Source organism: Nansenia antarctica, assembly GCF_963989245.1.
Source record: "Nansenia antarctica genome assembly, chromosome: 5".
NCBI classification, from domain to species: Eukaryota; Metazoa; Chordata; class Actinopteri; order Argentiniformes; family Microstomatidae; genus Nansenia; species Nansenia antarctica.
The window spans coordinates 38938363-38952810 of record NC_137690.1 but is presented as its reverse complement, the minus strand read 5'-3'; the positions used below and the strand labels follow the sequence as shown (position 1 = coordinate 38952810).

Sequence of the window (14448 nt, the reverse complement as noted above, 5' to 3'; positions counted from 1 at the left end):
TCAAAGTGGTCCTGACAAACAAGTGTTTAAGACCACCCGGTGGGATTTTCGGCTACAAGTGCGGTGTGTCCCGCCATGTAATCATAGATGTGTTATCATAGAGGTGTTATCATAGACGTGTTATCATAGATGTGTTATCATAGACGTGTTGTCATAGACGTGTTATCATAGACGTGTTATCATAGACGTGTTATCATAGACGTGTTATCATAGACGTGTTATCATAGAGGTGTTATCATAGAGGTGTTATCATAGACGTGTTATCATAGACGTGTTATCATAGATGTGTTATCATAGAGGTGTTATCATAGAGATGTTATCATAGAGGTGTTATCATAGACGTGTTATCATAGACGTGTTATCATAGACGTGTTGTCATAGAGGTGTTGTCATAGAGGTGTTGTCATAGATGTGTTATCATAGATGTGTCATAGACGTGTTATCATAGATCAGGCATGAAAACAGGTCGGGGTGAAAAAGGTGAGAAGGATATGAGACCCAGATCCTGCTAGGGCAGTCGGAGACTGAGAGCCAAAAAAAGATTATTGGGGTTGGGGTACCAGAAAGAGACACATCATACATGCGGGCTCACAAAAGCTCTCCCTCTCACTCTCCCTCACTCACACACACACACTCCAATAGGCTACGAGACCAGTGGCGTCATTTCAGCAAAAGCCACGATATGGCATGGTACCGAATGGGGGGGTAGAGGTGGATTTTTTTCCTCCAAATCAGTTATGCAATAGTCAATTTTAGTGAGTTGTTTCTGTACAAAAACGAAAATATGAATGTATAATTAAGTGCAAATAAAGTATCTTTACATGTTCACATGTAAACATACACATATGTTGTATAAGAAACTAGACTGACAACTTCTCATGAAATGCGCAACAGTGCAGCTTTAATATAAGCTAGTACAGTGTTTCCCAAACAGTGGGGCGTGGGGGGTACTGCAGGGGGGGGGCACGAAAAATAAATAAATAATAATAATATATATATATATATTTGATGACGCCCTTAGTCTGTGTACTACGGTAGCAGTCGCACTGTTATTCTGTTCTTGTATGAAGGTACGTCCTAATGCTGAAGAGAATACCGAGTCTGCTTTACTAATTGTTCATATGCGATTCATGTGCACCCAAGCTCAACACATATATACCATATATCATACTTCCGTTATATATCGAGAAATATGATGATAAATACATATAAAACGGAGGTATTATATATATGGCAGTCTCACGCGCCTGTCACGTCTCCAGTACATTAGAACTTTGCATCCTTTGATACATATGGCGGGATGTAAGGATCTTGTAACTTCGCAAACAATGGCAAAATTGAAATAGTTTACTCTATGTTCAACTGCCGCGGCGAAGTTACAGATCCTTACATCCCGCCATATGTATCAAAGGATGCAAAGTTCTAATGTACTGGAGACGTGACAGGCGCGTGAGACTGCCATATATGTGCCGTTTTATATGTATTTAACATCATATTTATATCATCAAGGATCTTGACGGGATGTAAGGATCGTGTAACTTCGCAAACAATGGCAGAATTGAAATAGTTTACTCTATGTTCAACTGCCTTTAATATACAAATATTGTATGACCCTCAGCTTGCTCACACGGCGCGGCTCCACGGTTCTTTGGTGGAAAGGCATTTTTAACGAACTCCCAGCAAAATCAAAACACGAAAATCTTCTGTCACTACCTTTTCCAGTTGAACATAGAGTCAACTATTTAAATGTTGCCATTGTTTGCGAAGTTACAAGATCCTTATATGTATCAAAGGATGCAAAACTCTAATGTAGCTACTGGAGACGTGACAGGCGCCTGAGACTGCCATATATCAAAACATATATATGCCATATATCATATCATACCTCAGTTTTATATGTATTCATCATCATATTTTTTGGGCATTTAGCTCATTAAACGGCGAAAATCACTGGCGGACCTGGGTTGCAATTCCATTTAATTTACAGGGAACGATGTGTGAAAGGGGCTAACAGCTTGCAGAATAGGCTAACATTGGTAGTTATCTGTACTGTATCTGTACTGCACTTAGTAATGTTAGTACCAAACGTTAGTACCAAAGTTAGCCATCTATCGTTAGCTAGCAATTTGTATTTTGTTAACGTTACATTCTTATCTCAGTATTTGCGACTTCAGTCCTTGTCTTCTCTCAGCATACAAAAACCTCGGCTGACGTTCTGTCACCAATTTCTTCACTAAGGAGTTTCACGCGCACATTACAGTTTCAGCCCTTCACGCCTGCGCACCTGTTCGTTGCTTCGCTTTTCTGCCATCGCTTTTCGGCCATCAACGGGCCATCAAAATCTTATCGTTCGAACATTCAACGTGCGTTCCAGACTAATGGGCCGCTCCGCCCCCCCCCCCCCCCCCCCCAAAAAAAAAAACGAATCGGATCTATATGATTCAGGGAAGTCACCTATTTTGGATTCAAAACGGCTAATTTCGACGAAAGGTGAGCGATTATCATGCCTGATAGATGTGTTATCATAGACATGTCATCATAGATGTTATCACACCCTTCCTCTCCCCCCCTCCCGCTCCCTCCCCCCTGCCCCCTCCCCCCCCCCCCGCACGCCCCCCCCTTCCCCCCAACCTCGTGGAAGTTGTCCTCGGTGATGCCGCTGTTCTCGATGTGCAGGATGGAGTTGAGCGTCTGGACGTAAAGCAGGTCCACCTCCTCCAGGTCCTCCAGGGTCAGCGGGGTGCAGCTCAGCTGCTTCCACACCAGCGGGGCCAGGTGGAGGTCCAGGGGCTTCTTGGTGCGCACCGCCACACCCATCAGCACGCCCAGGAACTTGAACTGCTGCAGCAGGTGCTCCTCCAGGCAGGCCGACGGGTTCAGGAGGAATCTGGAGAGGTGGGATGAGGGGGAGAGAGGGATGGAGGGGTGAGGGGGAGAGAGGGATGGAGGGGTGAGGGATGGAGGGGTGAGGGGGAGAGAGGGATGGAGGGGTGGGGGGGAGAGAGGGATGGAGGGGTGAGGGGGAGAGAGGGATGGAGGGGTGGGGGGGAGAGAGGGATGGAGGGGTGAGACGGTGAGGGGGGATGGAGGCATGAGGGGATGAGGGGTGAGGGGGAGAGAGGGATGGAGGGGTGGGGGAGAAAGGGATGGAGGAGTGAGAGGTGGGAGAGAGGGATGGAGGGGTGAGGGGGAGAAAGGGATGGAAGGGTGGGAGAGAGAGGGATGGAGGGGTGGGGGGGAGATGGTGGGGTGAGAGAGATGGTTGGATGGGTGGGGGAGAGAGGGATGAAAGGGTGAGGAGTGAGAGGGATGGAGGGGTGAGGAGTGAGAGGGATGGAGGGGTGGGAGAGAGGGGTGAGGGAGAGAGGGATGGATGGGTGGGGGAGAGAGGGATGGTGGGGTGAGAGAGAGGGATGGGGTGATGGGGGAGAGAGGGATGGTGGGGTGAGAGAGAGGGATGGGGTGGTGGGGGAGAGAGGGATGGAGAGGTGAGGGAGAGAGGGATGGAGGGGTGAGAGAGAGAGGGATGGAGGGGTGGGAGAGAGAGGGATGGAGGGGTGGGAGAGAGAGGGATGGAGGGGTGAGGGGGGGGGAGTCTTTTTCAAAACCACTTTGTTCCAAAGTACGTCAAGTCTTAAAAGGCCACGCTAGGGGACGAGGGGGTGTGTACTACATTCCTGTGTGTGTGTGTGGGGGGGGCCCTCACCTGTCTCTGTTGTAGCCCACCTCAGCTGTGGCATTGGGGGAGGGGATGAAGAGGTCCACCACGCCCGTCTCCAACTCCTACACACACACACACACACACACACACACACACACACACACACACACACACACACTCAGTCAGTCTGGCAGGATATCCCGTCCACATTCTGGGTTGAATAACAGCGACTTTGTGACTCACTCACCCTCAGTGGACACCTCAGAACAGACCAGTACACAGAGAGGTAGTATATGTACTGTACTGGGCCCTATTCCACGAAGCTCGATAAAGTTCTAAGCCTCGAAAATGTTAGCTTGCGTTCGGTGCCATCAATGTGGCTCAAATAATTCGCTGCTTGGTTGAGCTCCTTCTGAGTCAGATATAATTAGCCTGCTCGCGACCAGGCTAAAACACAGGCTATAGTCATCCGTGCGTCAAAAAAGGCTCACAGGCGGAAACTAAACCCCGAACGACAGTTCCTCATGTGTCTTTTAGGAAATATTAGTTCCCACTTCACACGAGATAGATAGATTAGATAGTTTGATTGTGTGATAGATAACTTGATATTTTGAAAGTGTGATAGATAGATCGATAGATCAATAAATAAAAGTGTAAAAAAAAAAAAAAAATTATGTCAACTTGCATTGCTGTCATCTCAGCGTCTGGCTGGCGTAGTGGTTAAGGCAGCCAGCGTCGGTTCCAAAGGTTGCGTGTTCGAGACTTGACTAAGTCTTTTTTTTTTTACATTTAACCGAAGCCTTCATGCAAATCGATTTACAACATATATATATATCTGTCTAAGTGAATCATCTATCCATCAGTAATCGTAAGAAAAAATAATCTATGCCAAATCCAGGGTCTAGTTTAAGAACATAATTTACGCAGAAAGGCTTTAAACACCATTGTAATCGTGTCAGTTCTTGTAAATTAGCCTGCACCATCATTTTATAGCCTATATACTTACTATTACTATATTTTAGATGAGATTTTAGATTAGATTCAGACAACGAAATGCAGTAAAAAGTGTGTCTGAAGAGGGATTCGAACCACGTCTAAAAATGATGAATAAATCCTGTGGCAGCGGTCGATACCACTAGGCCATTGTGGCGATATGATGGTTTGTAGCCTGCTGATATCACCACAGTAGTAATATTCATTTATTAAAATATGAACATATAACAATAACTGGGGCTAGTATGACCTACGCATTTAATCGGTCAGCAATTTCTTGCCAAACCATTTCCCTCGCCTTGTTAATTGCGGCAGTATTGCACTATTTTACATCTTATTTTTCCGTCTTCATAAAAATCAATAATTCGGAATGCTGCGCAAATGTAGTACCCCTGCAGAGTGGAGTATCTTCATTTCGACAGATCGACTCTTCGGGGCTGCGTATGTCTGCGTGCACGCGCCCATATCGAAGATTTGTAAGCCTGTCTTCTGTGAACACTGATGACACAAGGCTGATCCTCGTTCGAGGAATCACCTGAGGCTTGAATTCCAATCTCGAGTTGCCTGAGCGCCGCATTTATTTATATCGCGGCTATACTGATCCACCTTTAGTGGAATGGCCCCCTGGACACCTCAGAACAGACCAGTACACAGAGAGGTAGTATATGTACTGTACTGTACTGGACACCTCAGAACAGACCAAGATCAAGAGTGTAAAGTGTGACGTTTTGATTTCCTGTAGTTCTGTTTTATGTGATATTTCTATGTCCTGTAGTTCTGTTTTAAATCGTTTATAACATCTGAGGCCGTATTTCCCCCGTGGATTTACCTGCCCAGGGACTGCTGATGTCATTTAGCTACCCAGCTAATTCAGGGAGAGTCAATGATTGTCCATTGTCCCTGTTAAATAAACGAATAAATAAATTAAAAACATCTCCTAGCAGCCATCTATCACGTTTCAGAGACAGACAGACTGTAGCATCTCAACGTATGCAGGATTCTTCCCCACAAAGAATGGAAGAGGGCCACGATGTCAACATTTCACATCGAATAAAACTGATGTTTAGTCACGATGCAGTGGAAATCTTTGCTACTAAAGTGTCCCTCAGTGAATTCAGTGTTTCAGCTGTATTATTCGGTGTGTTTTGACATGAGTAAACGTTTTGACATGACTAAACGTGGGGGTTTTAACACTAGAACAGCTGTACCTTTTTTTACCTACTAAAACAGACACCTCGGGGGTAGGGGTGGGACGATTAGAAAATGTCATGTCACGATTATCGTGGGCAAAATAATCGCGATCCACGATATTATCGCGAGAATTTAAAAAAAAAAAAAAAAAAAAAAAAAAAACTTTTTTTTAATGCCAATAAAACACACTGTAATCACTTTAACTTAGATGTTGTTGTATTTTTAGGACATTTTATGTCAGTAATTCAAATTCAGATTCTAGTGGCACATATCACTGGCCATAATCCGGGTCCGGAAAGAGCAATTCCTTTTCGGCCAATCAGCACCTTTCATTAACGTACCCAAGGAAGTTTAAAGAACGCACTCCCAGTGTTGCCAACTTCCAGAGCCCCTTGGCGACTTAATTAGTCAAAAGCGACCAGCGACAAATCTAACATCCTTTTCTGGTCATTTGGGGAATTACTGTAAAGCATCTAACATATCAGGGTTGCCACGCTTGCCTTGAAATAATTTTCCATACCACCTCTCGATTTTCCAGGTACCATGTTTTTGATATACAGTATAGCCCGTTAAAACTTTCCTCCCCCGCCCGTCCTCCACACCGGCCCACCCCCACCCCTAGAGGACACCTGACTACTTACTTGATTTAAAAGACGTGCCGTCTAGATGTGCAGTCTAGTCTAGATGTGTGATCAGCTCTTAAATGTTTAGAGATTGTGGCTCATTGATAACATGCCAATTCCAATGCATGGAATAATGCAAACAACTGAAGATGTGCACCATTTTATTAAACTGTACAAACTATATACACTGAACACTTTTGAGAGACTGAATAAGTCTTTTTTTATCATTATATTAGCAGGCTTTTTTAATCTTTCAGCTTTTTCTTCTCATCACCATCCATTCTCTGTCTTAGGGCTGAATGGACTGAATGGACTGTCTGAAGATCTGAAACACAGTTAAATGTGTTTTGAGAAAATGGTAGTTCTCTCCACAACAGGCATGTGATTGGCAAAGGACAAAAACAGCTGTCAATTTGTCAAAATATTTGTCCCATACCCCCCCCTCTCAACCTTTTCTTTCCAAAGGGCTCCAGATAGGTAAGTAGGCTACTAGGATGTGGTCCCATCCTTGTATAGTATAATATGTATCTAATGAGTTGGGGTTGTATGCATTTTCCCAACAGGTAACTTGAGAGAAGTGTAAGGTCAGAAGGTTATTGCACATACCTCAGTGTAGCTTCTTGACACTCTCTTGCAGGTCTTCCAGGGTTTTGTCGAGAACTGCCACCTCTTCCTTTTTATCTGCAACACTTTTGCGATAGGCATTCGATTTTGAGAGTAAAAGAAGTTCTGTTTCTTCTCTGCTTCTTTCTGCATTGTTTCAGAGCTTATCATTATTTTTTGCCTCTTTGTTTTCAATTTCTCAATTTCTTGGTAGAGCTCCTTTCTTTTCTTCTCATTAGCAGTTTGGTCTTTCTTCTTCCTTTTGTCCTCCAGATACTGCTCATACCTCATCCTTGCTAATTTGCAGTGTTGTATCAGGCCTTTTGGGAGAGCATCCTGGACTAAGCGCTGGACTAAGCGCAGTGCTACTAGAGTCGTGTAGGTTTTCAACAAGCATATCCTTGTTAACAGAGTACCCTCTTTCTACTGCAGCTTGACCATGAGACAGCGTGAGGAGATATTTAATGAGGTTCCACAGTGCTGCATACTCTTCTCTGCCACTGACAAATCTTCCAAGGAATTCATCAAGTCTGCAGGTGTAAACAGATTCTTGGAACTCTGCTTTGTGGTTTGCGTTGACATAGGATGAGAATGCTTTATACTGAGCAAGGACTTTGTCACACTCGGTGGCGGGGCACCATCCCGCATTGAGGAGAGCCTGTAGGAGTTTCTCAAACATTGCTGTTGCACTTTCAGTTTCTGTCACAATGATCACAGGGTCAAGGGACCTCATGTGCCGTACAGCTGGATAGGTGAGAGGACTTCTCTCCATCATTTTCTTGCAGGAAGAAGGAGACACATTCTTTCTTGAACTCCAAGATTTTCACTGGATTTTCCCGGAGCTTCTCAGATGCCTTCTCCAAAGCCTGCTTGGTGGCAAATCCTATGTCCAGGTGTTTGAGTGGGACATGGAGTTCCTTTACTTGGTGGTCCAGTTTCAAGAGCTGGAGAGGTGTCTTGATTTTTTCCAATTCTTCTCTCTTGATAAAGCATGACAGCAGGCCTGTCAGGGTGCATTGGAGCTCCTTTGACAAGAATGGCACCATTGGGGCATCTGTCTGAAATACCTCTAAAAAGGCTTCAGCTGTCTCGCAACAAAAGCGAAAAACTGGAGCTTAGCCAGGAAAAGATGATCTTCCGTGGCCTGCTTCACTGTCAAGTAGGATGCAGATGTTGGCACTTTGCTCTTCGGAAGTTTCTTGTGGCTGCTGATATACTCCTTCACAGCTGGCCACACTTCGATTGCTCGCTCAGCAACGTGTAAGTCTTCAACCCATCGATGGGCACATAACTTCAGAGGAAATATTGCTGTTTTAGTCAGCTCGATGAAATCATCTCGCCTTGCTGGTGAGTCATGGAACACCTGCCAAAGAGCTCTCAATACATCTCCCATCTTCCAACCTGTTTCCTTCTCTCCATTCTGGAAGCTTCCATGTACAACATGCAAACCCCAACTTCCCAGGTTGATGATCTTCGGTGCATCTGGGTCCTCTTGGCTCTTGCCCTCTTGGAATATCCTCAAGAACTTCTAGTTGACTGTAGGGCCATCCATTGATATCTGCAGGAGCTTCTTAGTATCAAGTGGTGACAGGGCTCTGTTGATGCTCTCCAAAATCTTCTCTGCTTGAGTATGTCCCATGAACTCTGAATGAAAGTAATGCACAGCTACCTTCCCTTCACGTTCACTCCAGTAGCGCACAATAACATCTGTTCTGTTTGTGTCACTTTGTTTAGGCACTCATCAAAAGACACTACATAGCACTGTGCTTGTCTTATGTCTTTGATCAGCTGCTCTTTGAAATAAGGAAACAAGCCAAAACAAACATCTGAGCAAAAGTGGCTGAGATATCAGAGTTGGAGTTGAAGGAGTAGTGTGACCTGACCATCTTGATTACCCTGCAAATCTCTGCTTCAAACACGGCTTGGCTCGAAAAAAACCGCTGACCTTGCTTGTGTTCCTGCACTTTTTTCCTGTTCACTAGTACTGGGCACCTGTAATGCTGTGCTTCCCTGACTGCCACTTTCCTCATCAACACTAGATGGTTCTAGGTTAGCTGGGCGGCTGCTTCCTTCTCCTGTTTCTTTTGTCATGAAATCTGTCATTCTTCTACTGCTCTGTCCAGCTCTCTTGGCATGGGCTTGTCCTTTTGCATGGCTCTTGAGGGATGAGACCCCCATGTTACTGATGTCAAAAGACTTGTGGCAAAACCTACAATATGCCTTGTGGACTTCTTGCCACTTCTTCTATCCAGTCCTTGAATTGGGGGTTTTGTTTCCAATCAGTGTTAAACTTGCCGCGTGTCATTGTCACTCACTCCTGTAATTGCATCACATATTTGAAATTGTATATTAGGCTTACTGTTCACACTGTAACGTTGAACTGGTAATACTGTTACTAGCCAAAACTATAAAATGAAATCTAAAATAAATCATGAGAACAGAAAGCAAGTTTTCTTTTGCATGTGGCGCGGGCTGTGAGGGAGTGAGCAACGTGGGGCAATTAGGTTATTCCACTAAGCATGTAGGGTAAACGTCCCTATTAAGCCCACCAAAACCTGTTTGCAGACATTTGTTATATATACTGCCACAATATAATTAAGAAAGTTATAGATTAAATTAAACATGAATCTCTCATTTGAAGTTTTGATAATTCATTAATACCACTTTTTAATGTTTTTATTGTTTAATTTAAGGAAATATGTCCAAAGTCTGGCATGGGGTACCGAATGCACCTTTTAAGCCCATGTGTGTTCCAAATAAGCCCACTTCATGAATTATTGATAAATAAATAAAATATATTTTAAATGTAACAATACAAACTTGATCTATTCAAATCTGTAATTTCTTACCTCTCAATAGCTATTTTCATTTTGCATGTACTCTTATCCTGTGGCCTGTAAATGATATTTGAAATCTGATTGTCTTACAAGAACAACTGTCATGTAGCTAGGATTAGGAAGCAGCTTCATTTGAAGAAACATTACACAGCACAAAATGATCATGCAGTTTTTTTTACTTAAAATTTTACTTAGAAGTTACAACTGGGCTTATATGGTACGTGGGCTTAATAGGGACGTTTACCCTAACAAAAAAACTGAGTAAATCCGACGTTCCTACGCTGAGATATGACCGTTTTAACTCGTGCCCCCCACTCGCGGATATCAGGAAGTATTAGCGCTAGCACTATCGGCCGTTATCGTTACCGTTAGCAACACATTCCAAGCTAACTAGCTAGTAAGCACATCGATGTTTGTTTGCAACAATGCACCATGTCAACCAACATTGATAAACCCAAATTCAGAACGGCCACAGACAGTTCAAAGACAGCTACTTACATTTGAGAATATTCGTTTTAGTCCCTGAAAAGTGTAGTGTAGTCTTGACAGGCAAATTGCACAATCATTGAGCAGAGGTGGACTGGCGCCTCTATGTGGCTGTCACATTACGTTACTTTCCGTCATTAAACAGACCACATTGCATTTGAAATGTATAGTCCAGAGCAAGACATAGCCTATACACAGATTGTAACCCAGCACAATAAATACAGTTACAAGCATGAACAAGATTTTTTAAAGCCTTTTGAATTTTCCAGGACAACACAAGAATTTCCATGTTAATTTTCAATTGTGCTCAGTTTCCATGCCTTTTCCAGGTATGGAACAGGGCTCAATAATTTCCATGTTTTCCCTGATTTCCAGGTAGCGTGGCAACCCTGCATATCCTGTATTCCACGGTTCACGTTACAACCGAGCTCAGGAGAGACGAGTAGGGATACAGTCTATGGAGAGCGAGGGTTGCCGTCTCCTCTCTCCCTCAACACTCACTCCCGCAGCCGCGGGGAGCGTACCGTTGTTCCCCGGGTCCTCGCAGGGGGTTCGGGCAAAGTTCGGGAAATAACGGACGGTTGTCGTTTATACAGCATGGATGTTACGTGCCTAATGCCTTTGATGCGCACACTTGCTATTTGCCGCTTTAATAATTGTATTTAGCCTATAGCACAAGTCATGCATTGCATGTAACCTCAAGTGCTGAACAGTATTAAGTAAACCACAATATATTTGCTAAAGCTTAGGGGCGACCGTGCCTTTTGCAGCCATAGACTGTCACTGCCTGGTAATAACAAGGAAGGCCAATGACAGTATCCAGTCTAAAGTTTTTCACCAGCCATGGTGAGTAGGCTAGCATACGTTAACCTAGTGACTGACTGACAAGGCTGACTTGACAGTAACGTTACCCATGCAGGCTGAACAATAGCGCGAGACAGGTTCTGTGAGGATATCCGCGCGCGGCTCATGTGAGGAATTGCAATTATATTACAGTAACAGTCGCTAACTTGACTGCAAAAGTAATGTAGACTAGGCTGAAAAATAGCGCCAGACATTTGTTAAACACAGTTTATTCATAACATACGATTATGACGATTATTCAAATAATTAAAATTCTCCACGATTAAGTTATCGCGGGTGTTTTTATCGCGATTAACGATAAAAACGATAATCGTCCCATCCCTACTCGGGGGTCAAATGACCCCCTCTTTACAATGCTCAAGCTGCTATTTACGCACAACGACCACTAGTTGGCCTCTTGTAAATTAGCCTGCCTCCTACACAGAAAAACTGCAAAATAGTTTTATATTAGCTTATCCTGATGTGATTTAGAAAATGTAAGGATACTGGGTGGTAGAACGCACATATCTAGGAAAAGTCATGAAAGGAGGGTCCTGAAATTTATATCACCTCCTCCACCTCCACCACCTCCTACTCCGCCTCCTCCCCCTCCTCCTCCTCCACCATCTCCTCCTCCTCCGTCTCCTCCCCCTCCACCACCTCCTCCTCCTCCCCCTCCCCCTCCACCTCCTCCACCACCTCCTCCACCACCTCCACCTCTCACCTGACACATCTCTGTGATGGTGTCGTCAAACACCCCCCCTGCGTCGTCCGCCCCCTCCCCCACCAGCTTGACCTTCCAGGCACGCGAGGGCAGACGGAGGTCCGAGGCGTTCAGCTTGACCACCTGACGGGCGATCTGCACGAAGATGGGCTTACACTTACGCCCCCTGGGGAGGGATAGAGAGAAGGAGGGGGGGGGGGGGGGAGGAGGAGGAGGAGAGAAAAGACGACAGCGTAAGAAGGGAGGAGGATGAAGAGCAGGACCAGAGGGAGGAGTAGAAACAGGAGGAAAAGGAGGAGTAGAAACAGGAGGAAAAGGAGGAGTAGAAACAGGAGGAAAAGGGAGAGGATCGTCAGATCAAAGTCAACATCGCGTAAACAAAGTCATACATAGATGTTCTCTAGAATGCTGTCCACCCACCCATCCATCCATACACCCACCCATCCATCCATCCACCCATCCACCCACACATCCACCCATCCACCCATCCACCCACCCACCCACCTATCCATCCATCCATCCATCCATCCACCCATCCATCAACCCTCCCACCCACCCATCCATCTATCTATCCACCCATCAACCCACCCATCCATCTATCCATCCACCCATCCATCCATCCATCCATCCATCCATCCATCCATCCATCAACCCTCCCACCCACCCATCTATCTATCCATCCACCCATCCATCCATCCACCCATCCATCAACCTTCCCACCCACCCTTCTATCTATCCATCCACCCACCCATCCATCCATCTATCCAACCACCCATCCACCCACCAATCCATCCATCATCCTCCTCCCCCCCATCACTTCCATCCACCCATCCACCCACCCACCCACCCACCCATCCATCCACCCACCCTCCTCCTCCCCACACCCACCCATCTTCTCCCGCCCCCACCCATCCATCCATCCAACCACCCATCCACCCACACATCCATCCACCCATCTACCCATCCACCCATCTATCCATCCAACCACACATCCATCCATCCATCCACCCATCCACCCACACATCCATCCATCCACCCATCTACCCACCCACCCACCCATCTATCCATCCTTCCACCCACACATCCATCCATCCATCCACCCATCCATCATCCTCCTCCCCCCACCCATCCATCCACCCACACATCCACCCACCCATCTATCCATCCATCCACCCATCTATCCATCCATCCATCCACCCACCCACACATCCATCCACCCACACATCCACCCACCCTTCCATCCATCCACCCATCCATCATCCTCCTCCCCCCATCCTTCCATCCACCCACACATCCATCCATCCATCCACCCATCCACCCACACATCCATCCATCCACCCATCTACCCACCCACACATCCACCCATCCACGCACACATCCACCCACACATCCACCCACCCATCCATCCTCCTCCTCCCATCCATCCATCCACCCATCCTTCCATCCATCCATCCACCCATCCATCCATCATCGTCCTCCCCCCATCCTTCCACCCACCCATCCATCCATCAATCCACCCACCCATCCATCCATCCTTCCATCCACCCATTCACCCACCCACCCATCTATCCACAAATCCATCCACCCACCCATTCACCCACCCACCCACCCACCCATCCATCCATCTATCCATCCATCCACCCATCCACCCACCCACCCACCCATCCATCCTCCTCCTCCCCCACCCATCCATCCACCCACCCACCCATCATCCTCCTCCCCCACCCATCCATCCACCCACCCACCCATCCATCCATCTATCCCCCCCCCCCCCTCCCTGGTGCAGACCGTGTGGAGATCCTCTTGACCGTGATCTGGGGGCCGTAGTTCTTGCCCTGCACCATGGTCTTGCCTATGGAGCGCACCATGGGCAGGGTGTACACCCGCGGCGCCAGCAGGGGGCGCAGCTGGCCCTGCACGATGCCCCAGGTCCCCGCGTTGTAGTGAGACGTGCAGCTCTGGAGACGCAGACGCAGACGCAGACGCAGACACAGACACAGACACAGACACAGACACAGACACAGACACAGACACAGACAGACAGACACACACACACACACACACACACACACACACACACACACACACACACAAAGATGAGCCACAGTCAGTCATTGGAGCAAACATAGATGTTTTGTACATGTGGTACACAGAGAAAGCCAGCGTCAGAAGACCTGAGAGCTCTATTGGGCTGATATGCTAGCAAAAGGGCTTTCAGATATTCTGGTGCTGTGCCAGTGAGAGCTTTAGAAACAAGCAGAAGGATCTTGAAATCTATTGTGAACTTAACAGGAAGCCAGTGTAGAGTCTCTAAAATAGGAGTTATATGAGCTCTTCTGCTTGTTTTGGTTGAAACTCTCGCTGCTGCATTTTGGACTAATTGCAGCTGGCCAATAGCTTTCTTCGGAAGACCAGAAAGGACTGTTACAATAGTCCAATAGTTACAATAGTCCAATAGTTACAATAGATGACTACTGTATGTGTGTG

The 14448-nt window shown here is 46.2% G+C and overlaps 1 protein-coding gene across 1 annotated transcript in view; it reads right to left on the bottom strand.

Moving 5' to 3' along the window:
* Positions 1–14448, bottom strand: part of herc1 (HECT and RLD domain containing E3 ubiquitin protein ligase family member 1) — a 215688-nt gene that overhangs the window by 10137 nt on the left and 191103 nt on the right. The window contains exons 76-79 of the mRNA XM_080532022.1: positions 13750–13919; positions 11962–12127; positions 3707–3783; positions 2632–2887 (exon numbers count right to left, since the gene is read on the bottom strand). Of these exons, the coding sequence (XP_080388148.1) occupies positions 2632–2887; positions 3707–3783; positions 11962–12127; positions 13750–13919 (669 nt within the window). The remainder of the gene's footprint in view (positions 1–2631; positions 2888–3706; positions 3784–11961; positions 12128–13749; positions 13920–14448) is intronic.